The 27,499-nt window shown below is 47.7% G+C and overlaps 1 protein-coding gene across 2 annotated transcripts in view; it reads right to left on the bottom strand.

The window, feature by feature from the left end:
• Nucleotides 1-27,499, bottom strand: part of LOC121544666 (spectrin beta chain, erythrocytic-like) — a 73,618-nt gene that overhangs the window by 15,584 nt on the left and 30,535 nt on the right. For both annotated transcript variants that reach the window (XM_041854704.2, XM_041854703.2), the window contains exons 3-27: nucleotides 27,160-27,311; nucleotides 26,661-26,834; nucleotides 25,141-25,244; nucleotides 24,628-24,708; nucleotides 22,893-23,008; nucleotides 22,571-22,683; nucleotides 22,188-22,375; nucleotides 21,866-21,983; nucleotides 21,448-21,606; nucleotides 20,298-20,600; nucleotides 19,141-19,291; nucleotides 18,476-18,615; nucleotides 18,041-18,244; nucleotides 17,593-17,868; nucleotides 16,719-16,969; nucleotides 15,996-16,133; nucleotides 15,531-15,888; nucleotides 15,194-15,388; nucleotides 6,458-6,664; nucleotides 4,046-4,248; nucleotides 3,090-3,180; nucleotides 1,784-1,930; nucleotides 882-1,145; nucleotides 410-643; nucleotides 75-287 (exon numbers count right to left, since the gene is read on the bottom strand). In XM_041854704.2, the coding sequence (XP_041710638.2) occupies nucleotides 75-287; nucleotides 410-643; nucleotides 882-1,145; nucleotides 1,784-1,930; nucleotides 3,090-3,180; nucleotides 4,046-4,248; nucleotides 6,458-6,664; nucleotides 15,194-15,388; nucleotides 15,531-15,888; nucleotides 15,996-16,133; nucleotides 16,719-16,969; nucleotides 17,593-17,868; nucleotides 18,041-18,244; nucleotides 18,476-18,615; nucleotides 19,141-19,291; nucleotides 20,298-20,600; nucleotides 21,448-21,606; nucleotides 21,866-21,983; nucleotides 22,188-22,375; nucleotides 22,571-22,683; nucleotides 22,893-23,008; nucleotides 24,628-24,708; nucleotides 25,141-25,244; nucleotides 26,661-26,834; nucleotides 27,160-27,311 (4,580 nt within the window). The remainder of the gene's footprint in view (nucleotides 1-74; nucleotides 288-409; nucleotides 644-881; nucleotides 1,146-1,783; nucleotides 1,931-3,089; nucleotides 3,181-4,045; nucleotides 4,249-6,457; nucleotides 6,665-15,193; nucleotides 15,389-15,530; nucleotides 15,889-15,995; nucleotides 16,134-16,718; nucleotides 16,970-17,592; nucleotides 17,869-18,040; nucleotides 18,245-18,475; nucleotides 18,616-19,140; nucleotides 19,292-20,297; nucleotides 20,601-21,447; nucleotides 21,607-21,865; nucleotides 21,984-22,187; nucleotides 22,376-22,570; nucleotides 22,684-22,892; nucleotides 23,009-24,627; nucleotides 24,709-25,140; nucleotides 25,245-26,660; nucleotides 26,835-27,159; nucleotides 27,312-27,499) is intronic.

Raw genomic sequence — 27,499 nt, 5'->3', positions numbered from 1 at the left:
AACACAAAGAAAACACACAGTCTCAAAACTGTGTGTGTGTGTGTGTGTGCGCGCAAGTGTGAGCATGTGCACACCTGCTCTCCAATACGCTCTGCCTCCGGCCCGCCCTCCTCTGTAGCAGCCGATGCCATCCTCCGGCCACGCTCCAACACCTCATCCACCCGCGGCTGGTGGCCCTCCATCTCCCTCTGTAAAGTCTGGTTCTTCTTCAACAGCAATTGGACTGCCTGGAGGTTGTTGCCATGTTCATCTGACATCGCAAGGGGCAACCTCTCCTCTACCCAGAGCTACGATAGACCGGCAGAGAGAAAGAGAGAGACAGAGCATTTCTCTGAGAAAGCATTCTGGCAGGTTTCAGATAGTAACAACGCTATAATGGGGTTGATAATAAGCTGAAAGGCATCCTCACAATCTCATCAGCCAGGTCCCGGTAGAACTGGTGCACGGCCTTGGCTGCCTCCAGCTTGCCCCTGCGCTGGGCCAGGGGGGTGAGGAGCTGCTGGAAGTCCCTCTGGATGGCCTGCTGCTCAGCCTCCAGCTCCGGCTGGTCCTCCCTGCTCCCGGCTGGGCCACCGTGCTTCTGGACAGCCTCCTGGAGGTCCTCCAGCTCCCTGGCCCGGTCACGCACCTGGTTCTCTATTTGCTGGAGAGGGTAGGAGGGGGGGCGTGGGTTAGAGTGGTTAGGCAGACAAAGGGCACAACATTTTTGTCTTAAAGGAAATTGGAACTCCGATCTCCGACAGTACAGGGGACACCAGGGGGCATATGGTCCGGAGTCGAGAGTGTTACGATTTGAACAGGCTCCAGAACAGGGGACACAACTTTTGACTGACACACCCCTCCACACACACACACACCTGCACACAGCCACACACACGTACCTGGTGCTTTTTGAGCAGGATGTTGGCATTGGTGAGGTCCTTGACCTCATCGTCTCCCTGTAGTTCCTTCTGCAGCTCAGCCAGCCACTTCTTCATGTCGGCCTGACTCTGGTCAAACAGCTCGGAGCGGTTAGCATCAAACAGCAGACGGGCCTTGTTCTCGGCAGTGGACTCCAGTTTGTCCCACAGCTCATGCAGCTTGGCCAGACGCTCCGTCACGATGGGCTCGAAATCAGGTTTGGAGTCCATCAGCTCCTGACCCTCCTGTGGATGTTGATGACAACAAGGAGAGGTTAGAAAGGCCACATTCAGGGGAAACATTCTTACTTTTTATAGAATCCATAAGTTCCTGTGGATGACAAGCAGGGCACATGTATGATAAGGAACATGATGGGATACACTCCAGAAAAAATTCTAGTAGGATATATGATTAGTGCGATAGACCAGTGTCCTGTCCAGGACATGCTACAGAAACAGGAGATCCTGCCCTGTGGTCCATTCCTGCCCTGTGGTCCATTCCTGCCCTGTGGTCCATTCCTGCCCTGTGGTCCATTCCTGCCCTGTGGTCCATTCCTGCCCTGTGGTCCATTCCTGCCCTGTGGTCCATTCCTGCCCTGTGGTCCATTCCTGCCAATGGGCCATTCTGGCTCGGACAAGGCTACTTACTTTTTCCATTATTATTTTAATCAAGTAAACAGAAACAGAAGCCAATTTGGCTAGATGCCTTTATGAAGACTAAGGTTGATGTTAGAAGGTGACATTCAGGGGAAACATTCTGACTTATTATAGCATGTGGCATATAGCAAGGATAAACAGTAACTGATACTGTAGTGGAGAGAGTAGAGAATATGCTCTGACTAGCTCAGTGTAGATATGTCACCTTGCACCTTGCACACACACACCTGGTCTATCTTCTTGAGCCAGTCTTTGTTGGAGGCTAGCTCAGCCATGAAGGCCTGATGCTTCTTCCACTTGGTGTGAAGGTTCCTGTCCCCGTCGTACGACACATCCTGAGCAGTCAACATCTTGTCGTTTATCCACAGAGTCAGCTGGAGAGATAGAGAGAAGGAGGGGAGACAGGCGGAGCAGGGAGAGAGGGAGTGGAGAGGTGGAGAGAGGGAGTGGAGAGGTGGAGGATGGAGAGAGGGAGTGGAGAGGTGGAGGATGGAGAGAGGGAGTGGAGAGGTGGAGGATGGAGAGAGGGAGTGGAGAGGTGGAGGATGGAGAGAAGGAGTGGAGAGGTGGAAGATGGAGGGAGGGAGTGGAGAGGTAGAGGATGGAGAGAGGGAGTGGAGAGGTGGAAGATGGAGAGAGGGAGTGGAGAGGTGGAGGATGGAGAGAGGGAGTGGAGAGGTGGAGGATGGAGAGAGGGAGTGGAGAGGTGGAGGATGGAGAGAGGGAGTGGAGAGGTGGAGGATGGAGAGAGGGAGTGGAGAGGTAGAGGATGGAGAGAGGGAGTGGAGAGGTGGAGGATGGAGAGAGGGAGTGGAGAGGTGGAGGATGGAGAGAGGGAGTGGAGAGGTGGAGGATGGAGAGAGGGAGTGGAGAGGTAGAGGATGGAGAGAGGGAGTGGAGAGGTGGAGGATGGAGAGAGGGAGTGGAGAGGTGGAGGATGGAGAGAAGGAGTGGAGAGGTGGAAGATGGAGGGAGGGAGTGGAGAGGTAGAGGATGGAGAGAGGGAGTGGAGAGGTGGAAGATGGAGAGAGGGAGTGGAGAGGTGGAGGATGGAGAGAGGGAGTGGAGAGGTGGAGGATGGAGAGAGGGAGTGGAGAGGTAGAGGATGGAGAGAGGGAGTGGAGAGGTGGAGGATGGAGAGAGGGAGTGGAGAGGTGGAGGATGGAGAGAGGGAGTGGAGAGGTGGAAGATGGAGAGAGGGCGTGGAGAGAGGACAGGTGGAGAGAGGGGTGGAGAGAGGAGAGGTGGAGAGAGGAGAGGTGGAGAGTGGAGAGGGAGAGGATGGAGAGAGGGAGTGGAGAGGTGGAGGTGGAGAGAGGGGTGGAGAGAGGAGAGGTGGAAAGGGAAAGGATGAGAGAGGGAGAGCAACACAGAGTCAGCACAGACAAGAACACTAGTAAAAAGTAAGACAGGAACACTAGTAAAAAGTAAGACAGGAACACTAGTAAAAAGTAAGACAGGAACACTAGTAAAAAGTAAGACAGGAACACATCTACTGTATCGTGTCCCCAAAAAATGAATAAAATAACTTACATCCTGAGTGTTTTGCAGGAAGTGTTGAAGATTGCGGTTATCCTTGAGGATCCCTGTCACCTCGTTGGCTTTGCCTCTGTTCTTGTTGTACCTGCAGATAAAACACACAGAGACACAACACATTACACTCACAACATATCCCCAAGGTCGTGTTCAGTAGGGCACGCAACGGAAAGTGTTATAAAAACATTTTGCAACAGAAAACGAAAATGAGCATGTCTTATTCGACAAGTCCAGGTAGTCCCTTCCTGTTTCAGTCCATTTCCGTCCGTTTGGTGCCTAACGAACACGACCCAGGTCCCCACAACAGAGACCGATGGTGGGGTGTTTACCTTTGTAGAAGTGAACACAAGCAATCCCCTACTGAACCTTTCCAATTACAGCCCCTGCTCTCTGAAGCAACCCAGTGAAGAGCACTCTCTCTGGGATCAATACTCCTGGTGCCCCCCTCCTGTCTCCCTTAGAGTGGAGCCGGATCAGATGGTGATGGCATACGTTAATGGGAGAAAGTGCATCCACTTTCCCTCTCCCACTCCACTGGAACAATGTAATGATGTATTGCTGACCTAGCTGACTCAAAATGGCAGGCTAATAGCTAGCTGAACTAGTCTATGTGATTATCACTCACTACTGAGGGAACAGACCAAGCTGCTCCTGGAGAACAAGTAAAGGTCAATAGGTCAGGTAGTGTAGTGTAGAGTGTTTCTCCATGGAAGTACAGACAGATAGAGGGGGACCATTGTAAACCCATGACTGACACTAGAATCAAAAGAATCAAAGAGGGGGCCATTTGTATTCATTTATGGTTCATATACTAAGATGTTTTATTTGATTTATTTAAAACCTTTCTGTCTTTTCAAAGAAAGCTGATGTCTTTTGGAGGGTGATTTTGCTTCCCATTTTCGTTATTAAAGTAATTAAGCAAATATTAGACCAGAAAAAGCACAAAGACTGACCTGTCATGAATGGAGTCCATCTTGTCTTGGACCCTGGGGGAGTAGAGGTTCCCGCTGTCCACCAATCTCTGTCCCCCCTCCAGCGTGATGGCAAGCTTCTCCATGTTGGCGTTCATGGTGCAGACAAAGTCCTCGTGCTTCTTCAGGGCCTGCTCGGCTCCATCCAGGGTGTCAGGCTTGTCTGTGTGGGCCAAAGTATACTCCTGCCACAGAGTGACAAACAATTAATTAATTAATTAATTAATCAATCAATCAAATATCTGCTCCGTCCTGGGTGTCAGGCTTGTCAGTGTGTACTGCTGTAGCCATACAGTCACAAACAAATCAGTGTTTTAGTCACATGGTTTATTTTCTGCTGTACAGTTCTCCATTTTCATTGGGTTTTAACTCCCTTTACGTTCCATGTTTCAAGTGCAGGGTTGGGTAGGTTACTTTCTAAATGTAATCCATTACAGTTACTAGTTACCTGTCCAGAATTCTAATCAGCAATATAACTTTTGGATTACCCAAACTCAGGAACGTAATCTGATTACTTTCCCCTTAAGAGGCATTAGAAGAAGACAAACATGAATATTACCAATTGAACAACATCTATTGCAGGATAAATCAATGTTAGAGTTTACATAGCTGGCCATAAATGGATGTTGCATTATACTTTACGGGTTGGTTATGTAGGCTTCTTCTAACCCATTGCTTTCTACTACAGATAATAATACAATTAGGTTATATCTTTACATTAAAAACCTAAATCTGTCAGATTTCCAGTCACTCCTATTAATTTAATACCCCTTGATTTTCAAGAATAGGACTTGGAAATATGGAAGTATAGATTAACCAAATTGTTTTACCTGAGCATAACCCAAAAACGATGGACTTATTAGCCTACTCTGTTGTTTATGATTTTGTAGTCATGGAGGACTGATTGAGCTCATTGCTTCGAGTTGAAAAAATAAATGCTGCTCTCATGAAATGACATGCTTTGAGCACTACCGAAAAGTGCTATTTGCATGTGAAAAATGAATGCCATAAACTGCATTTGCTATAGGCCTATTGTTCAGGTTTTTGTTGGTGACACTGATATCTTGATAATTTGCAGCTGTTTAAAGGGCGAATCCACAGTTGAAACAATAACTAAGTGGTCAGGACACCCCACATCTGTTTTGGTAGCTGAGGGATGGGGCTGGAGAAATGTAATCATTCTCAGATTAATAGACAGAGCTATGGATGCAAGGACTGACCATCCATGATATCAACGTTATAGTTTTAATCATGTTTTGAGGCTATGTGTTTGTTTACATTTACAATGTTTACAAACATTGGAGAAAAACAAGCTTATTTTTCTGGGTTCTCATGGGGTGTGACAGTTAAACTAAGCTCATGAGTCATTTATAAATTATATTCTTCAATAATCAACCATATATCATTAATTTATAAGTCCAAAAATGGATCTATCAACTACAGATTGCCCCTTTAAGTCTATCAAAAGTGTGCGAGTTTGAGCATGTGTCCGTTAGGCCTATGGATTTTTGGGGGGAATCAGCACAAATTACATTGAGCAATAAAATCCCCACTCGTGGTCTTCTCAAAGTAAACTAGTTTTGACAGTATGGAGCACAATACCACGGAGGAGTTTAGAAGGGAGGAACTCCCTCAAACATAGGCTGGGATCCACACTATGCAGCTGTTACAAGAGCTAATTTTTCACTTGGTTGCAAAAACAGTGATTGATAGGCAGCTTAAACTTCAATTCAACCATTATTAAAATACACATATACATTTGTGAACAGCCATCCAGAACAACCACAATCCTTAAGGCGCAAATAGCTAAATGAGAGAGCAGTAGTGTGATTCACATCAATGCGCTGTGTAGATATCAGTAATACGTGATATCCGTATCACCCGTAGGCTACACCACTGCTGTCGTCCTTACCTCCAAGCATTTATTCAAGTTGAATAATCTTTGGACTCACTCAGGCAGAACAAACTTAAACTTGTGCCTTTTTTCAATGCTGATTTGAATGTCTTTGAATTTAAAAGTAATCCTAGAAGAAATCATCTAGTTTTTCAAAAGTATCGGTAATATGATTACAATATTTTTGCTGGTAACGTAACGGATTGCAATTTTTTTGTAATCCGTTACTCCCCAACCCTGGCCATGTGTAATGAATACATTGAAAATCTTACTCACACAATAAAAATACATTAGGGAAATGACAATATTGTTTGTTTATCTTCTTACCTGGTTGTTGAGGACGCTTGTAAACCTTTAGCTAGCTGGGTAAATCACTGAGAACTAATTATATTTTACAATAACGACTTGTTATCACAACATTGGTTAATCTTATCTAGTGGTTGAGGATGTTGGTAAACCTTTATTTAGCTAAGTAAGTCAATAAGAACAAGTTATCTTACCTGGTTGTTGAGTATGGTCTCCACCTGCTTGGCGTCCCTCATGAACAGCTGGAAGCCCAGGCCCTGGTCCAGGAAGCCCTTCCTGCTGTCCCACATCTTGTGGAGCTCGTCCCAGCCGCGGTCCAGACCCTTCAGCCTCTTGTCCAGCTCCTGGTACTGAGGGTCTTCCAGCTGGCCCTGGGTTACCGCCACGCCCGTGTCCCTCACCTGAAATTAATTGAATTGACTTGAATTGGATTGAATTATGCTTGCTGTTCCACATCAAATCAGTTTTTGTAATATGTCAATTTTCCTAACTGTTGCCTGCTGTTCTATCTACATCTTCTTTTTCCATGCTATTTTTGACAACTTTTTTTTTTATAGGGATCATTTCTGTTTCTTACAGAATAAATATGAAATGCATATGCATAAGCATGGTAACAATTGAAAGGGAACAATTAGGAGATTATGGGGAAATTATAATACCAAAGTTGAGGACCAACGGTTCACCTGACACAAGACTGAATCCAAACATTACACTGTTGATTTTATACTGACTTGACATATACTGTACTTTTCACCGCATTTGTTAATAACGAAATCTGAAAATACTCTGGATAAATTCAATAATATGATAAGAATATTCCTGGGACATGTGGGGAAGGTGCAACATAAGACAAACAAAATGACAAGGGTTTGAGTGAGAGGACTAACTGGTGTCTCCAAGTGGCCACACACCTCTCAAAGTGTGCACAGTTCCTAGGTCATGCAGTATTCAATTATAAGGTGCTTTTTTTGGAGCTCTCCTAGCTGTGCCGTTGAGGAACTAGTACAAGTAACAGCCCTGCATCCCCGCCATCACACAATTACTGTTGTTGTTTATACAATCCAAAAACGGCCAATTATAAATCGCAATCTGGGTCAGGTGGGCATTATTTGAAAGCTTGTTCTATTGCCAACATGACTAGCTATGTTATAAAATCCTGTGTAGCTCAGTTGGTAGAGCATGGTGTTTGCAACGCCAGGGTTGTGGGTTCGTTTCCCACGGGGGGCCAGTATGAAAATGTACGCACTCGCTAACTGTAAGTCGCTCTGGATAAGAGCGTCTGCTAAATGACTAAAATGTAAATATAAAATACGATCTTACAGTGGTAGGCTTTCAAAGTGCAATTCAGAGAACAGATCATCATTTTGGTGCGCATAAAAAGGAGTCATGCATTCAGGCGCACCGCTGAAAATGTTCTTCACAATTATTCGCACTCCGAGTATAGCGTTGTTGAATTATTCTAACTTTGTAATGACAGTCAAATAAAAGTCAAATGACCAAAGTTGATAAACTTGCTAGATAACCTCCTTGAACGAATGACAGAATATCTCCTATTTTTGGCAAAATCGAGTTGATGATTATACAGATAGCAGATCAGCTCATGAATAAGGGGGAGATGAAGAGAGGAAATAGTTTAAATATCAAGGTAGACCTATCTTAACGGGGACCAAAAAATATCCATATCTACTCTCATACTGTTTGTTGATCACACATTCTCTACCGAAGCTCTCATGTGGGCAGCAAGTACGAGACAGCACAGAGAAGCGGGGAAATGTTATAGTGGCATTTTGACATGCATAGGCCAGAGACGTGCTTTGATAATGCAACCTATGGATAACAAAATCAAGTTAGGAATTTTCATGTGAGACAGGATTTGGGGACTGGATAGGAAAATAGCCTAGGCTCTATAGGATAGGAAAAAAGAGTATTTTTGCCTCTGAATTGTTAACAGAACGTGTGCCTCTTTTAACAAGTCTGTTAACAATTCAGAAGCAAAAATATTATTTTCTCCTGTCCTATAGAGTCTGTGACAGAGATGCCTAGGCCCTATGTAGTGAATTGTGCATAGGTCTATCAAATGTATGACTGTTTGAAGATTCACAATGACAGCTGAAAAAGGCACACGTTCTTTTATAGGGGTTACTGTAGGGGTTTCCTGTAGGCTTTATTAACTACATTCGGGTCGCATGTGCAGTCCGCCACTGTCAGTTATGCATATGCTTTGAATTTATGGCGACTTTGCATTAAGTAAATCCGTTAGGCTAAAGGCTTCCATGACAACCTGTTTAGATAATGTGCTATTACATTTTTGGCTAATCTGATGCTGCGCATGTGGTGTCGCCTATTTTGTGGAATTGCATTATTGTCGACATTGGGATTTTAATGTTATTTCCGGGGTCTTGCCATTTTATTTTTTCTGGAAATTGTGATGAGTGTTCTCTGGACAGTCCCGGGATCCCGGTTACCCATGTTAATACTTACTGTACCTCAAACATAGTGATAATAAACGTTGACACTGTACATGACATGAGTTTTATGGTATGGAAATGTGAAGTGCACATTTGGACTCACGGGTGTTTGGCTTGCTTGTACGACATCAGAGCAGTATTTATTATAATCCTCAAAGTCTCACCTTTCAAAATACATTGTGTCATGAGCCCTCTCACTCCACCGGGTTACCACCTTAATGTGTTTCCACTATCTTCCACTCTGCTCATCTCTCTCTCTCTACTCAGCCTAACTAGCTCCACCTGTCCCTGCTCTGCTCGGCTCTAATTACTCTGCCAGCTGCGCTGCATTACCCACTAACCTCTCCCAGTATTTAAAGTCCTGTCTTTCAGCTCTCCTTTGTCAGATCGTCTGCAAAGCTCACACCCGAACCTGTGTGCTCGCGCTTCTGGCTCACCCTTGTTTTGTGACCCCGGACCTGCCTGATTCTTGGATACTCTTCTGCCCCAGGAAAACCAGACCTGCTTTCTGCCATTACGACTCCTGACTACTCTTCGACCCCGGTAACTCTGACCAGCCTTCTGCCTTGCTACAACGTATTTGGATTTCCCTTGAACTGTACTTCTGCCTTGTTTCATCCGCCCGTTGTGTCTGTGTTTCCTCCCCCAGGACTTCTGGACCACCAACCACCGAGCGTCATCGGACGCATCGCTGCCACTGGGGGGGCACAGACCCAGCACATTGGACGGGATAACCCCTGGAGCCTTCACTCACTCCCTACTTCCCTTTTCCCTTAAGTTTTAATAAACTTTCTGGTGTGACGCAATTGTGGTCCTCTTGTCGTCTGTCTGAACCGTGACAGTACGATCTGACCATCATGGACTCAGCGCACACTTCCCCCGACATGGAAACCGAAGAACCTGAGCAACCCACCGCCATGCTACGCCTGGAACACACTGAGAGAGAGCTAGGCCGCATGAGCGGCGACATCACCTCTCTGCTTCAGGTCGGCCACCAACAGCATCAGCAGTTCCAGCAGCACCAGCAGCAGTCCCAGCAGCAGCAACAACAACTCGCCAGGATCATCCAACTCCTCACCAACCTTACCCCAGCCAGTCTGCCCACCAGCCCTGCCTCCGAGTTACCTGCCCCGGTCATTGCAGCCGCTGCCCCGGAACCCAAGATTGGAAACCCCGAGCGGTTCAACGGCGATTCTACCCAGGTCCGGCCATTCCTGACTAGCTGCCGACTTCAGTTCTCCTTGCAGCCAAGGACCTTCGCCACGGAGGGGGCTAGGGTCGGGTATGCCATCACTCACCTGACGGGCCGAGCTCGACTCTGGGGAACAGCAGAGTTCGAACGTCAAACCCCCGCATGTGCAACCTTCGACCTGTTTGCTGAGGAGATGCTGAAGGTGTTTGACCTGGATTCACCAACCGCAGAGGCGTCTCGTGAACTGTTCAGTATTCGACAAGGCAGACGTACAGTCGCAGACCATTCCATCGACTTCCGAACCCTGGCAAGACGAAGTTCTTGGAACACACCATCGTTGGTGGACGCGTTCTTCCATAGCTTGGCTGACTATATCAAGGACGAGTTGGTCTCCCATGAACTGCCTTCCACTCTTGATGAAGCCATCGCACTGACTGTCCGGATCGACAGAAGGATACAGACCCGTCGCCGTGAGAGGGGGCGCCAAGGTCCACCAACTACCGGCATTCGGAGAGATCCGACTGGGCTCCTGTCAGCTACTGCCACTCACCCAAGTCAGCTTGATCAGTCTGAGCCTATGGAGATTGGGCGAGCCTCTCTCACTCCTGCAGAGCGCCAGCGCCGCTTCACCTCAAACCTCTGCCTCTATTGTGGAGGTGATGGACATCGTGTGGTAACCTGCCCTTTAAAAGCCGAAGCTCACCGGGCATAGGGGAGTCCGGTTGAGCTCAATGACCATCCAGTCCTCCGACCGCAAACCCTTGCTGCAAGTTCACCTCCGCCTCTCTGACTCAACTCACACCCTGGCTGCTCTGGTGGATTCGGCGCCGAAGCCAACATAATGGACATCAAGCTGGCACGCCAACTGGGACTGGAGAACCTCCGTTTGACACCTCCTATTCCTGCCCGGGCACTGGACGGACACTTACTCGGATCGGTCACTCATGTCACGGCCCCGGTCTTGATGGGTCTGTCCGGGAAACCATCAAGAAACTATCCAGTTTCACCTGCTCCCCTCTCCAGGCCAACCCCTCATCCTGGGTTACCCATGGCTCCGCCCGGCACAACCCTCAGCTCGACTGGGTGACCGGGGTGATCAGGGAGTGGGGAGAGGACTGCCACCGAACCTGCCTGCTTGCTGCCGCACTACCCCCTCGGCCAGTACCTACTAACTCCGCTCCTGACCTCTCCCATGTCCCAGAATGCTACCATGGTCTCAGAGAAGTGTTTAACAAAGCAAGAGCCACATCTCTGCCCCCCTCACCGACCGTACGACTGTGCCATCGACCTCCTCCCTGGAACAGCCCCTCCAAGGGGCCGTCTTTATTCGTTGTCTGCTCCTGAAAGAAGGTCCATGGAGGACTACATCAATGACTCTCTGTCCACAGGATTGATCCGTTCATCTTCATCTCCGGCTGGTGCTGGCTTCTTCTTTGTGGGGAAGAGGGACGGATCTCTTCGCCCTGCATCGACTACAGGGGACTCAACGACATCACAGTGAAAACCGTTACCCTCTCCCTCTGCTCACCTCTGCTTTTGAGTTGCTCCAGGGAGCCACTGTTTTTACCAAGTTGGATCTCAGAAACGCTTACCACCTAGTGCGGATCCGGGAGGGAGATGAATGGAAGACCGCATTCAATACACCAACAGGCCACTACGAGTATCTGGTTATGCCTTTTGGCCTCACCAATGCTCCTGCTGTGTTCCAGGCTCTAGTGAATGATGTACTGCGGGACATGTTAAACAAGTTTGTCTTCGTTTACCTGGATGACATCTTAATCTACTCCAGAAACCTGTCTGAACACACCCGCCATGTCCAGCAAGTCCTTCATCGTCTTCTGGAGAATTCCCTCTACGCCAAGGCAGAGAAATGTGAGTTTCACGTCAAGACAGTGGCCTTCCTGGGGTACATAGTGGCAGAGGGAAGTATCCAAATGGATCCTGCCAAAGTATCAGCAGTCACTTCATGGCCAGTTCCGGAGAACAGAAAGAAGCTGCAACAGTTTCTGGGGTTTGCTAACTTCTATAGAAAGTTTATCCGGAACTACAGTACCGTTGCTGCCCCTCTCACTGCTCTAACCAGCACCAAGCAACCCTTCACCTGGACCCCAGCAGCCGACAAGGCCTTCAGTACCCTCAAGGTAAGGTTCACCTCCGCTCCCATCCTCCAGATGCCTGACGTGGACCGGCAATTCATTGTGGAGGTGGACGCCTCGGATGTGGGAGTTGGTGCTGTGATTTCTCAGTGGGCTGCGGAGGATAGGAAGCTCCATCCCTGTGCCTTTTTCTCACGTCGGTTGTCCCCCTCTGAGTGCAATTACGACATAGGGAACCGAGAGCTGCTGGCTGTGAAGCTTGCCTTGGAGGAGTGGCGTCACTGGCTGGAGGGGTCCACCATTCCATTTCTCGTTTGGACCGATCATAAGAACTTGGAGTACATCCGCACGGCCAAACGGTTGAACTCCAGGCAGTCCCGCTGGGCCCTGTTCTTCACCAGGTTTAATTTCACTCTGTCATACCGGCCTGGATCACGCAACACCAAGCCAGACGCCCTCTCCCGTCAATTCCAGAAGGATGACAACCCCTCCAAGGATCCTGTGTCGATTCTGCCAAGTCCCTGCATCGTAGCAGCTCTGACCTGGGCTGTTGAGGAACAGGTGCTGGAAGCTCTCCGTAACCAGCCCGGTCCCAGCACTTGCCCAGCTGACCGCCTTTTTGTCCCCGAAAACCTAAGGTCCCAGGTCGTTCAGTGGGGACATGACTCCCGCCTAGCTTGTCACCCTGGCTCCACCCGCACTTACAACCTGCTCGCCCAGAGGTTCTGGTGGCCCGCTCTGAGAAAGGATGTACGGGAATTCGTCCAAGCCTGCCCCATCTGCAACCAACACAAGTCGTCCTGCCAGCCCCCCAGCCGGATTGCTGCAGCCCCTGCCTGTGCCCAGACGTCCCTGGTCTCACATCGCCCTTGACTTTGTCACGGGGCTGCCCCCCTTCAAGGGGCAAGACCGTCATTCTCACCATAGTTGACCGATTCAGCAAGATGGCACACTTCATTCCCCTCCCCAAGCTCCCAACCGCCAAGGAGACCGCCCAGGTGGTCCTGGAACACGTCTTCCGGATCCACGGACTGCCAAAGGATGTAGTTTCTGACCGTGGTCCACAATTCTCCTCCGCTTTTTGGAAGGAGTTCTGTCACCTGCTGGGAGCCACAGTCAGTCTGACTTCCGGATTCCATCCCCAATCCAATGGGCAGTCAGAGCGGGCAAATCAGGAGCTCGAGAAGGCACTGCGATGCATGACCTCACGCAACCCCCACTCCTGGTCGCAGCAATTGACATGGGTGGAGTACGCACACAATTCTCTGACCTGCTCTGCCATCGGTATGTCCCCTTTCCAATGTGTTTATGGATACCAGCCTCCTCTATTTGCCAGTCAGGAAGGGGAGGTTACTTGCCCATCTGCACTTGCGTTTGCCCGTCGATGTCGCCGCACCTGGTCACAGGCCCGAGCCACACTTCTCAGATCCGTTGCCAGCTACACTACCGGGGCCAACCGTCGGAGAATCCCTGCTCCCACCTACCATGTTGGTCAAAGGGTGTGGTTGTCGTCAAGGAACCTGCCACTCAGGGTGGAGTCGCAGAAGTTGGCACCTCGGTTCATTGGCCCATTCCCTATCATAAGAGTGATTAGCCCAACTGCTGTCCGGCTCCAACTGCCTAATTCCATGAGGGTGCACCCCACTTTCCATGTGTCTAAGATTAAGCCCATTCATGAGAGTCCGCTGGTCCCTGCTGCGCCTTGTCCTCCTCCTCCACAGCTCGTCGATGGTGGTCTGGTTTACACCGTCCGCCGCCTGCTTCGGTCCAGACGGAGGGGTAGGGGTCTCCAGTACCTCATTGACTGGGAGGGCTATGGACCTGAGGAAAGGACCTGGGTGCCAGCTAGTCGGATTGTGGATAGGACTCTCATCACCGCCTTCCACCAACGGCATCCTGATCAACCTGCAATCCGTAGGGGCCGCCCCAGAGGGATCCCTAACCGTCCTGCCCGCTCGGCTTCCTGTCCTGTGCCTGATCCTGTCTCGGGACCTGTCCCATCTCCCGACCACGGCCCTCCGGCTTCCTCCGAGGATGAGGGCGTTCGCTCGGACCGTTCGGAGGAGTTCTAGCCCTCCTCCGGCTCCCCTCCTCCCGCCCGGCGTGGTGTTGCTCTTGGGACTTCTGGGGCCGTCCCTTGGGGGGGGGGTTCTGTCATGAGCCCTCTCACTCCACCGGGTTACCACCTTAATGTGTTTCCACTATCTTCCACTCTGCTCATCTCTCTCTCTCTACTCAGCCTAACTAGCTCCACCTGTCCCTGCTCTGCTCGGCTCTAATTACTCTGCCAGCTGCGCTGCATTACCCACTAACCTCTCCCAGTATTTAAAGTCCTGTCTTTCAGCTCTCCTTTGTCAGATCGTCTGCAAAGCTCACACCCGGAACCTGTGTGCTCGCGCTTCTGGCTCACCCTTGTTTTGTGACCCCGGACCTGCCTGATTCTTGGATACTCTTCTGCCCCAGGAAAACCAGACCTGCTTTCTGCCATTACGACTCCTGACTACTCTTCGACCCCGGTAACTCTGACCAGCCTTCTGCCTTGCTACAACGTATTTGGATTTCCCTTGAACTGTACTTCTGCCTTGTTTCATCCGCCCCGTTGTGTCTGTGTTTCCTCCCCCCCCAGGACTTCTGGACCACCAACCACCGGCGTCATCGGACGCATCGCTGCCACTGGGGGGGGGCACAGACCCAGCACATTGGACGGGATAACCCCTGGAGCCTTCACTCACTCCCTACTTCCCTTTTCCCTTAAGTTTTAATAAACTTTCTGGTGTGACGCAATTGTGGTCCTCTTGTCGTCTGTCTGAACCGTGACACATTGAGTCCTCCTAATTTACAGCATTTCCCTTACTCAGGCAACAAAACATTTGCGAAAGTTGCCCAATTAGCGGGACGGATGGGGGCAACTTCTTGTAACGTGTGGTGCTCAAGTTCAGAACGGCTGTCAGTCAAAACCCATACAGAGCTGTGAAGCTCAGAGCCTGAGCTCTGACATCATTTATAGCATGTTACTGTACAGCCACTGCATTCCAAAATAAGCTCTTATCAGTGTCCAGATCTGCCATCTTCAACCCGTATACGGGTATGAGTGTAAAGGGCTACCCTTGCTTTTTATTGAAGTGTGTTAGGACTTTGTGTAAACTGCAGTTTAAATCCTAAATTGAAACTGACCTTGTGGTAGTCCTCCTCATGAACATCCATGTCATCATACACAGCATTGTGGAGGATCAGCAGCTGCTCAGCCTGGGGAAGGGTCTCAGGCATGTCCTCGGATGCCACGGCCTTCTGGGTCTTGAAGAGCCAGGACTGGAAGTCATCCATGTCCTGTAGGAAGGTCTGCAGCTTGGACACCTCTCCCAGGGAGTCCTACAATACAATACAATACAATACAACTTTATTAGTCCATTTGTTGTTGTTATATTAGTCCAGTTGTTGTAGTTTGATACATACACTCACTCACACACACACACAAACACACACACACACACACACACACACACAAACACACCTCCTGGTCCTTCAGGGTGGCCCTCAGGTTATCCCAGGCTGCGTCCAGCTCGGCCTTCCTAGCCAGGATGTCTGCAGCGTTGTCTGGGTGGTCCTTGGCCAGCTGGTCCGCCTCGCTCCTTAGGAAGGTGAGCTTGTCTTCGATGGCGGCCAGGTCCCGCTCCATGCCGTAGAGTTTCCTCTGGATGGTCATCACAGCGTTCAGGTCGTTGCCCAGGTCCTGGGTAGACTTGATGACCCGGGTTTTGTCCCTGATCCAGGCCTCTGTCTCGTCACACTCCAGTCCGTAGTTGTGGTAGCTGAGAGCTGAATCCACCTTCCGCTTCTTCTCCTCAACCATGGCCTTGAAGGCCTGCCACCTGGAAGAGAAGAGAAGTAGAGGAGAGAGTCAATATTAACACAGGGAGGAAAGACTGTGGACTATGGATAAATAATAAGAAGAAGAATACGTCAGCCTGAGTCTCACCTCTTGTTCAGTCTCATCTGGCATTCCTTCACCTCTTTGGTACAAGGGTGTCTGCTGTCCTCAAGCTGCTTCACTGCTTTGTTGACATCATCAACACGCGTCTGGACATTAGCCATATCTGAAGCAAGAATACTCAACCTAAGAAGAGAAAACATAGTAAGCAATACATCATACAGTGTGCACTAGAGCAGGGATCATCAGCCGAACAAGCCCAAACAGATATAATATTTGACTAAAACATAATCATTTCAAACCTTGCTTACATTTTTATACGATCACATACATGGTATATCTCTCTATTATGCATGGGAATACTTTGAAACAGATTTCCAAACTAAAAACCACTTGGAGCTGATTTGGTGGTGTTTTTACAGTCGTTTATGTCCAACAATTAAAAACATTATTTAAAGAATCCATATTTTTTTACTCAGAACACTTGGGGGCCAAATAAAATCAGCCGCCAGCTGGGTACCCCTGCACTAGAGCAAACAGGTTATATACAGATATGATTGGTATCAGATCTCTACAAATGTGGAAGTCGTGTTTAACATTCCAGAAACCCAAACAATATGATACGATCTGATAATCTGTGCAATTTGTCTGCAATGTAAGCAGCTTGGTTTGTATGTGTTCTGCACCACTTCCTCTCTAACCTATCATAACTGTGGTTTGTACGTGTTCTGCACCACTTCCTCTCTAACCTATCATAACTGTGGTTTGTACCTGTTCTGCACCACCTCCAGATCCTCTAGCTTCTCCGGTATGTCCAGCCCCACCAACCAGGTCTCCTTCTGGCCCATCCACAGCTCGCAGGAGTCTGTCTCACTGAATATTGTGTAGAGGGCCATGGCATCATCCAGCTTCTTCTGCCTCAGGTCGCACAGGGACATTAGCTCCATGTACAGGTCTCTGATGTCCTTCAGACGTCTCTGGATGTCCGGCGTGTTGCGCAGCTCCTCGGGTAGCGCCGCCGCCTGGTCAAGTTCAAGTTTATATGAGGTTTATTTGCCATATAAATACATCGTAATTTATATAAATACATTGGAATAAATACGTTGGAAAACTTACCCACTAGAGCTCTCACAATAGGTTTTAAAGCGACAATCAGCAGTTGAAACAATAACAAAGCATTTTCCCCATCACTGTTTCGGTAAAAAGCGGGGGGATGGGGCAGGAGAAATCTAACCACTCTCAAATTCGAAAGACAGAGTTGTGGATGCAAGGACTGACCATCCATGATATCAACATTATAGTTTTAACAATGTTTTGAAGCTATACAGTGTTTGTTTACGTTTTACTTTGTTTACAAACATTGGAGTAAAACAAGCTTATATTTTGTACTATATTTGAACTAAGCTCATGAGGCATTTATAAGTTATATTCTTCAAGAATTGTTGGGTGCATATCATTCATTTATAAATCCAGAAATGGATGTAGCAACTGCTGATTACACCTTTAAGTAGCACAGTAAAACAGACCAAGGTGCGTCTGAAATGGCACCCTATTCCTTACATAGTACACCACTTGCCCTGGGAATAGGGTGCCATTTTGGACGCATCCCCAATCAGCCATTCTGTCAGTCAGCTCATTCATTCACCTGTTTGGTCAGTGCATCGATGGTGGCTCCGTTCTTAGCGACATCGTCCCGGAGGTCTCTGTGTCTCTTCAGCAGTCTCTGGGTGGTATACTCATCATGGCCCACGTCATCACTAGTCATCTGCCTCTTGGCGTCCAGCAGCCCGGCCTTCAGGTCTTCAGCGTCTCCCTGGAACTGGAAGAACCTCTGGGTGTCCTGGAGATTCTGCCTTCTGAACACTGCCAGTTCCTCCAGCTGCTGCCACTGACGCCTCACGTCCTCCATGCAATCCCCAACCTAATACATACAATAATAACAATATATTTAATTTAGCATTTTACCTAAAGCGAGTTAAAGTAGTGCAGACAGACATTTAAGTAACGGGGTCACCAGCAGGAATAAAACCCACGACCCTGCCGTTGCAAGTGTCACGCTCCACCACCTCTACCAGCACCCTCTAGCAACTGACCTGGGGCGCCCCGAAGTGTCCGGCCTGTATCATCTTATCACCCTCATCCATGATCTCCTGCAGGTGTGCACGGCGGGCCCCCAGCTCGTCCTCAAAGGCACTATGTTTGCTCTGCAGGACCAGCACACTGGTCAGGTCCTTGCCGTAGTCCAGCGAGGAGAAGATGTGCTCTTTCTCCTTGATCCAGCTCTCCAGCTCGGCCATCTAAGATAAGACATAATATACTTTATTGTCAATTGTCTCAGAGTCACTAACATTTGTATTTTTATTTTATCCCAAACACCTTGAGACACACAAACACACGCACACAGAGAGTTTGGAGGACATGGTCCGCCGCAGTGCAGCACCCCTGGAGGACTTTAAGGGTTAAGTCCCTTGCTCAAGGGCACAACCATCCAGTTGCCCGCCCATCTTTCCAGCCTCTAGACTACCTACCTCCCAGAAGAAGTTCCAGAGGCGTCGGGACTGCTCGAGGCGGGCGCGGCGTTGGGCCGCGAGGGCACACAGCTCCTGGTAACATAGGTCCAGGTGCTGCACCCGGTCCTTAATCACCTGGGGGTCACAGGGCTTGTAGCCTGGGAGAGGGAGGGGGGAGGTGGTTCAAAACATGACTTAATGTTATGCAGTGATAATGGATCCCCCACTTTCCAATCTCAGGGAGGACACTCTAACCACAAGGACATTTAGTTGGATTACACTTTACATTAAGATATCTTTTGGTAACACTTTACATTAAGATATATTTTGGTAACACTTTACATTAAGATATATTTTGGGTTACACTTTACATTAAGATATCTTTTGGTAACACTTTACATTCAAATATATTTTGGGTTACACTTTACATTAAGATATACAGTATTTGGGGTTACACTTTACATGAAGATATCTTTTGGTAACACTTTACATTAAGATATATTTTGTGTTCCACTTTACATGAAGGTATATTTTGGGTTACACTTTACATTAAGGTATACTTTTAAAGGATTTAATGTAATGTGTTACCCTCTTTTGTTAGATGAGATGTACGGCCCGAGTACATAACAGGCAGCTAAGAGGGACAGTGGAATGAATAGGAATGTTCCTTGCACTTCACTTACTATCTCCATTGGCAAACTTGAGAGCAGCAGCGTTGGCATTGTGAACTCTCTCTGCCTGCACAGAGATGTCGGCCTCCACCAGAGCATGCTTCTGGAGCAGGTCATCCACCTCCAACAGGTGCTTCCCAAAGTCAGGGGAGAGCAGCCGAGCCTGAGGACATTCCACCGGGTCAGAGGTCAGGGGTGAGGGGTCAGGGGGAGAGGTGGAGGGGGAGGGGAGGTCAAGCACAGAAGCATGGGGTGGCAAAGAGGTTGATTAATTGAGATTGGACAAACCTAGCAAAGGAATGTTGTAGCATAGCTTGCTTGAGCAGGGGGGAAACTATCATAATGTATTTCTGCAGTTATATACTGTATGCAAATACACTGAGCATACAAAACATTAAGAACACCTACTCTTTCCATGACATAGACTGACCAGGTGAATCCAGGTGAAAGCTATGATCCTTATTGATGTCACTTGTTAAATCCACTTCAATCAGTGTAGATGAAGGGGAGGAGATAGGTTAAAGAAGGATTTTTAAGCCTTGACAATTGAGACATGGATTGTGTTTGTGTGCCATTCAGAGGGTGAATGGGAAGACAAAAGATTTAAGTGCCTTTAAACGGGGTATGGTAGTAGGTGCCAGGCGCACCGGTTTGTGCCAAGAACTGCAATGCTGCTTGGTTTTTCACACTCAACAGTTTCTTGTGTGTATCAAGAATGGTCCACCACCCAAAGGACATCCAGCCAAACTGACACAACTGTGGGAAGCATTGGAGTCAAAATGGGCCAGCTTCCCTATGGAACGCTTTTTTCAGATTCATAATTTGGCCCATGCTGTGTCTGGTTCCAATGGCTTAGTGGGTTAGCTTGCAACACTAGGGTTGTGGGTTAGCTTGCAACACCAGGGTGGTGGGTTAGCTTGCAACACCAGGGTTGTGGGTTAGCTTGCAACACCAGGGTTGTGGGTTAGCTTGCAACACCAGGGTTGTGGGTTAGCTTGCAACACCAGGGTTCTGGGTTTGATTGCAGCAGGGGCCAGGTATAGTAAATACAGTATGCATCACTGTCAATATCTTCCATTCTGTAAATTGCTTTGGATAGAAGTGACTTACATGACCATATTGTTATTTTATTATTTTTATTATTAGTATTATTATTATTATTACTGTACCTTCATCCCATCCATCCAGTTGATGATGTATAACATTTCCTGGAAGATCCTCTGCAGGGTGAGGTTCTTGTCCAGGCGTGCCCTGCGAGCCTTCAGCAGCTCCTGTAGGTAATCCCACAGCCTCAGGATGTTGTCCTTACGCACGTCGATGCGCTTGGCGTCGTGGAAGCGCTCAGACTCCAGCTCTTTAGAGATGGCCACTACGCCCTGGATGCGTTCCTCGTAGGCAGCGATGTCCGTCTCAATGGCGTCGTGCTTCTTCTTAGCGGCCTCTACCGCCGGCAGGTCGTAGCCAAAGTTGTCCTGAAGGTGGAAGGTGGGAGGTATTTCAGATGTGAAGAGACTAGACTGTTATGTATGTCTATCTTAATATTTACGGCAGGTAAGTATTCTGACTTGAGATCTGTTCAAGTTTTCACACAAGTATCCCACTGACATCAATGAATGATTTACGCGAAGGTCCAAGTTGCATGCACTTATCTCAGCTCTGAATTGGCACTTATGTCAGCTCTGAATTGGCCCCAAATGAATAGTGGATGTCTGTTTTGTTATGTTTGTTATGTGCTGTCTGTGTTCAGGTGTATTCCAGGTGTATAATAGTGGACATGTTGCGGTCTGATATACCACAGCTGTCACCCAATCAGCATTCAGGGCACGAACCACCCAGTGTATAATAGTGTACATGTTACATCTGATATACAATGGCTGTCAGCCAATCAGCATTCAAGGCTCGAACCACCCAGTGTATAATAGTGGACATGTTACAGTCTGATATATCACGTCTGTCAGCCAATCAGTATTCAGCGCTCAAACCACCCAGTTTATAATAGTGGACATGTTACGGTCTGATATACCACGTCTGTCAGCCAATCAGTATTCAGGGCTAGAACCACCCAGTGTATAATAGTGGACATGTTACGGTCTGATATACCACGTCTGTCAGCCAATCAGTATTCAGGGCTCGAACCACCCAGTGTATAATAGTGGACATGTTACGGTCTGATATACCACGTCTGTCAGCCAATCAGTATTCAGGGCTCGAACCACCCAGTGTATAATAGTGGACATGTTACGGTCTGATATACCACGTCTGTCAGCCAATCAGTATTCAGGGCTTGAACCACCCAGTGTATAATAGTGGACATGTTACCTGTGCCACCAGTCTCTGGTTCTCGAGTAGCCAGGTCTCTCTCATGGCAGCCTTCCTGTCGAAGCGTCTGGCCATCTGCTCCAGTTTCTCCTGACGAATCAGCTCGTCTCTCAGGACACGTTCCCTCTCATGCTCCGCCCGCTCCAAATGCTCCCAGGCCTGCAGAGGACAACATGGTTGATTATACTTCACTGTCAACAGGCTACTGTAGGATTTTGTTAAGATTCAGTCATTCTTCTGTCTTTGTGCTTGTGTCTTTGTTGATTAATAAATCACCCAGTACTGGATCTACTGCCTCGGTCTCCTCCATTCGTGCATTCTGGCAGATGCACCATAGCATAAGTAAGTCCTGAACCAGCCCACTAGATTAAATTGACCTCCCTTCATTTTAGTATTCCTGCAAGTTTATATGCCTCACCCTGTTGAGATCAGCTACTAGAGCCCCCTCCTTGGGGGTATAGACTCTCTGGTTGTTGGCTCTCATACGGCTGTGGATGGTGAACAACAGCACCTCCAGGTTACCTTTCTCCTGGAACCTGGAACACCACAGACAAAACAATAAGCAATGTGTCAGAACCAGAACTTGATGTCTTATTTTAAAAGATGGGGGAAATTCCCAGTTTCGCAGTTACAGGAATCCTGCAGGATTTCTGGAAAACCTTGATTTTTTAGGGAAGGTTTCTGGAATTGTGCAACCCTAGTTGAGGCATATAGTATTACGGTAGGTTGATGTGACTGACTTGGGTGGTTTCTCCACTATGCGGTAGGAGTTGAAGGCTAGGAGCTGCTGTTGGACCCCGGTCAGAGAGTTGGCCAGTTTACGGTTGTTCAGGACGATGATGGTCTGTTTTATCCATGTCAGCAGGTCTGACGACAGGGTCTCGTACTTGTCAATCATCTTCTCTGTCTCTATGGCATGGTCTAGTACCTAGAGGACAGATACATAGGGTTAGGTTACTCAAACACTGTGGTGTAATACTGTCACATTAAACAATGCATGCACGGCTGTACGTACACACACAAACACACACCCACATGCATACACGCACGCACACCCACACACACACACACATGCCAGTTACACACACACACACACACACTGCATTATTTATCCCATCCTCACCTTGCCAACTCTCTTCCCCTCCACCGCTAATGCCTTCATCATGGAGAAGTAGTGGTAGAAAGCTACAACGTATGTGATGATGGACTTCTCATCTGGGTTCTCTGTGAACACATCTGTAGTGCAGACAGACAGTCAGTAAGAACTAGACGATCACCTTGAGTTCAGCCCATAAAGACTTGAAAGGACACAGGGTCCTGGACTAAAAAGCATTTTCTATTGAGATTTTCCATTGAGTATGCTTTTTAGTCCATGACCAGGCTTAATCTGGGTCCAGGAAACCGGTTCTTAGTTCTAGATGAGGGAACAGCACATTGTCACTTACCTTCAGGGTCTAACAGTTTGGTCACTCCAAGCGTCTGCTCTGCTACATTGAATGCATTCTGCAGGTTATGGGTTGGATTGGACCTCTTCAGGCCACTATAGTCCACCAGGTCTGGCCTGAGTGAGTGAGAGAGAGAGAGAGAGAGAGAGAGAGAGAGAGAGAGAGAGAGAGAGAGAGAGAGAGAGAGAGAGAGAGAGAGAGAGAGAGAGAGAGAGAGAGAGAGAGAGAGAGAGAGAGAGAGAGAGAGAGAGAGAGAGAGAGAGAGAGAGAGAGAGAGAGAGAGAGAGAGAGAGAGAGAGAGAGAGAGAGATAGATAGATAGATAGATAGATAGGAGTCAGCAGGTCAAACTGGTTGACACCATTACAACCACATTACAACCCAAAGCCACATATTTAGAAAATACACTTCATGACCAAAAGTATGTGGACATCTGCTCGTCGAACATCTCATTCCAAAATCATGGGCATTAATATGGAGTTGGTCCCCCCTTTGCTGCTATAACAGCCTCCACTCTTCTGGGAAGGCTTTCCACTAGATGTTAGAACATTGCTGTGGGGACTTGCTTCCATTCAGTCACAAGAGCATTAGTGAGGTCGGGCGCTGATGTTGGGTGATTAGGCCTGGCTCGCAGTCGGCATTCCAATTCATCCCAAAGGTGTTCGATGGGGTTGAGGTCAGGGGTCTGTGCAGGCCAGTCAAGTTCTTCCACACCGATCTCGACAGACCATTTCTGTATGGATCTCGCTTTGTACACGGGGCCAATGTCATGCTGAAACAGGAAAGGGCCTTCCCCAAAGTGTTGCCACAAAGTTGGAAGCATAGAATCGTCTAGAATGTCATTGTATGCTGTAGCATTAAGATTTCCCTTCACTGGAACTAAGGGGCCTAGCCTGAACCATAAAAAACAGCCCCAGACCATTATTCCTCCTCCACCAAACTTTACAGTTGGCACTATGCATTGGGGCAGGTAGCATTCGTCTGGCATCCGCCTAACCCAGATTTATCCGTCGGACTGCCAGATGGTAAAGCGAGATTCATCACTCCAGAGAACGCGTTTCCACTGCTCCAGAGTCCAATGGCAGAGAGATTTACACCACTCCAGCCGACGCTTGGCATTGCGCATGGTGATCTTAGGCCTGTGTGCGGCTGCTCGGCCATGTAAAATTTCATGAAGCTCCTGACTAACAGTTATTGTGCTGACATTGCTTCCAGAAACAGTTTGGAACTCGGTAGTGAGTGTTGCAACCGAGGACAGATTATTTTTACGCGCTACGCACTTCAGCACTCGGCGGTCCTGTTCTGTGAGCTTGTGTGGCCTACCACTTCACGGCTGAGCCGTTGTTGATCCTAAACGATTCCACTTCAAAATAACAGCACTTACAGTTGACCAGGGCAGCTCTAGCAGGGTAGAAAGTTGACGAACTGACTTGTTGGAAAGGTGGCATCCTATGACGGTGCCACGTTGAACATCACTGAGCTCTTCAGTAAGGCCATTCTACTGCCAATGTTTGTCTATGGAGATTGCATGGCTGTGTGCTCGATTTTATACACCTGTCAGCAACGGGTGTGACTGAAATAGCCAAATCCACTAATTTCAATGGGTGTCCACATACTTTTGTATATATAGTGTATTTGGTTCTGTTACAACCAGGTTGTAACCAATGACATCATTCAACCAGCTTTGCTCTCTGGGACAGCTATTGTAGATGATATGTAATTCTATATTTTCTTACCTATGTTTGTGTATGAGAGCGTTGAACGCCATGCCGTCTTTCCAACTGGTGGTGAAGTTGGTGATGTTTACATTTGGATATCTGTAGAAACACAACAGGAAGGACAAAGAGTCAATGTCACGGACTGACCTCAATCACAAACTGATCCCAGTAGTTTACAGGACTAATAAGATACACTGATCTCTAATCAACATGGCTTTATCCAGGCAACCCTGATCATTGATCCCTTTGTGAATCCAATGTCTCAGTAGAGCATGGTGTTGGCAAGATCAGGGTTGTGGGTTCTGTTGACCTGAGAAAGACTTTGTAGGCCTATAAGTCGAAATGTTGCATATTTGGGTGCAGGGATAAAGCACTGAGGAGCAGCAATCTTCTGTGTGTGGGCCTCTGATTTCTTTATGTGGGTTCTATTCTCGCATGGGTCACATATACTATAGACTACTATACTAAATATATGTTTCTCTGTCAATGCTGACAGTTCTGTAAGTTGCTTGAGCTTTTTTTAAATCTCACCCGGCAGTCTTCATCTGGCACCAGAGTAGCAGAGCGTCCTTGGCTGTGCGGCTCTCCCGTTGAGTCCCGTCTCCCTGTCCCATCTCCACCACAATGTCTTGGATCTGTCGGACAGGGACAGGAGGGACAGAGAGTCAACTACAGTAATGACTATGGAATTGACACTAGACTAGATAGTTCTTACGTGGAGACCAAACAGACATAACAAACCTAAATGTTGACGGACACCAAGACAGTTATGAAGAGGGCACGACAGTGCCTATTCCCCCTCAGGAGACTGAAAAGATTTGGCATGCGTCCTCAGATCCTCAAAAAGTTCTACAGCTGCACCATCAAGAGCATCCTGACTGGTTGCATCACCACTTGGTATGGCAACTTCTCGGCATCCGACCGCAAGGCACTACAGAGGGTAGTGCGTACGGCCCAGCATTTCACTGGGGCCAAGCGTCCTGCCATCCAGGACCTCTATAACAGGAGGTGTCAGAGGAAGGCCCTAAAAATATATTTTCTCACTTACTTTTTTTCCCCATTGTTGGTTAAGGTCTTGTAAGTAAGCATTTCACCGTAATGTCTACACCTGTTGTATTTGGCGCATGTGACAAATACAATTTGATTTGATATGTAGTGTATATATACTGTATATTTTAGAATGGGAGAATGTTTAGACATAAACTGCCTATTTCCTATTTTAGGTTGAAATATGAAGAGTATATTTTATTAGTAATGAGGACTTATGAGGGTAAAACAATTTAAAACATGGTTTAAAAAAAATTGAAACCTTGGTTAAATTGTTAGAGCGGGGCATGTTAAATCTGTAAATTATCAAGGTTACCATCTTCCCACCAACTACCAACACACTGTCAGTAATTAGAACAGGGATTCTATCTGTGAGACGTACGGCTCCTCAGAGACTAAATTTAGCCCCGCTTTGCTTCTCTTCTCCTTCGTTTGTTCTGACACTACGTAGGGATGCAGACAGAGGCTAGCTAGTCAACTCTTTCCTCCTCTCCTCCTTTATAAAGGAGTGAATAATGCAGCAACTAGGCCATATTGTTTGAACTAGCAAAGCTAAAAAATAACAGTAGCATGTCAAATTAAAAATAAATACAGTATCAGCCTGTTCCCAGATAAAATAATCAAACAGACATGGTATTTTGTTTGGGATGTGGTTTTAGTTTTAGCACCAGATAATGACGGCTGTTGGCTGTTGGCTGAAACCAGACTGTATACAGCTCCTGGCAGAGGGGCTTTATGTTGAGTTCTAGTTCATTTTCTAACCAGTGTTGTCTTTAGTGGTTAGATCACCTAGCCTGGTGGTCCTAGATCAGTTTGTGCTGTCTTGCCACCTGGACATAGACGTTGGCTATAAAGCACAAACAGATCTGGGACCAGGCTTGCAGAGGGTGGTTTAAATGGAGGTCATTTTGTACCCTGTGTTGTTTAAGTGGTTAGCTAGATGAAGAAGATGAAGAAGAAGAAGAAGAAGAAGAAGAAGAAGAAGAAGAAGAATCCTAACTCACCTGGAATCTGAGAATGATGGTCCAGATGAGTCCCAGGATGAGGCGGTGGTTGCCGTCGACGATGTCGTGTGATCCCATATTCTCCAGGTGGACCCTCTGCTCCTTGAGGAACTGCAGGGCCTTGTCCACATTCTCCAGGCAGTGGATCCGCATACGACCCTTAGTGGGCTTGGGCTGGAGGGAGCGAGAGAGGGAGAGAGGGAGAGAGGGAGAGAGGGAGAGAGGGAGAGAGGGAGAGAGGGAGAGAGGGAGGAGGAAAGGGCAGACAGGGAGAGGGAGAGAGGGGGAGATAATGTGTAGTGTGTGGCTATTTAGTGCAGTGATAAATTAGATTGTGACTGGAGTATTTCCACACTGATCTGGACATCCTTAGATCATTGTCATAACAGGGACAAAAGAAAAGCTACTGAACACACATACAATACATCATAAATGCACACATGGTACATGCAGTACACCCTGTTCCCACACACACACACACACACATATACCCACGTACCAGTTTCTCTCCAGAGAGGACCTCCAGTAGTTTGATGAGCATGCGTCCATCCCTGAGGTCCAGGTACAGGTCAGAGATCCGGCAGCTGACCCGGGACAGGATGGAGTTGACCCATTTAGTGAAGGTCTTCTTCTGGACTGCCTCACGCTCATCTAGAGGAGGAAAAAACAGGGAGCTGGGTTAGTTATCACCAGATTACACAGTAATAACACAGCAATAACCTATTAGTTACCGGTTTATTTATTTGGGAATCATTCAAACAAGCACCACTAGGCAGAACACTGTGGAGTGTATGATGTCTGAAAATGTGTGCGTGTGTGTGTGTGCAATTCGTTTTTTT

Source organism: Coregonus clupeaformis, chromosome 29 (genome assembly GCF_020615455.1).
Source record: "Coregonus clupeaformis isolate EN_2021a chromosome 29, ASM2061545v1, whole genome shotgun sequence".
Taxonomy (NCBI): Eukaryota; Metazoa; Chordata; class Actinopteri; order Salmoniformes; family Salmonidae; genus Coregonus; species Coregonus clupeaformis.
Note: the sequence above shows the minus strand (reverse complement) of the source record. Positions and strands in the feature narration are given on the sequence as shown.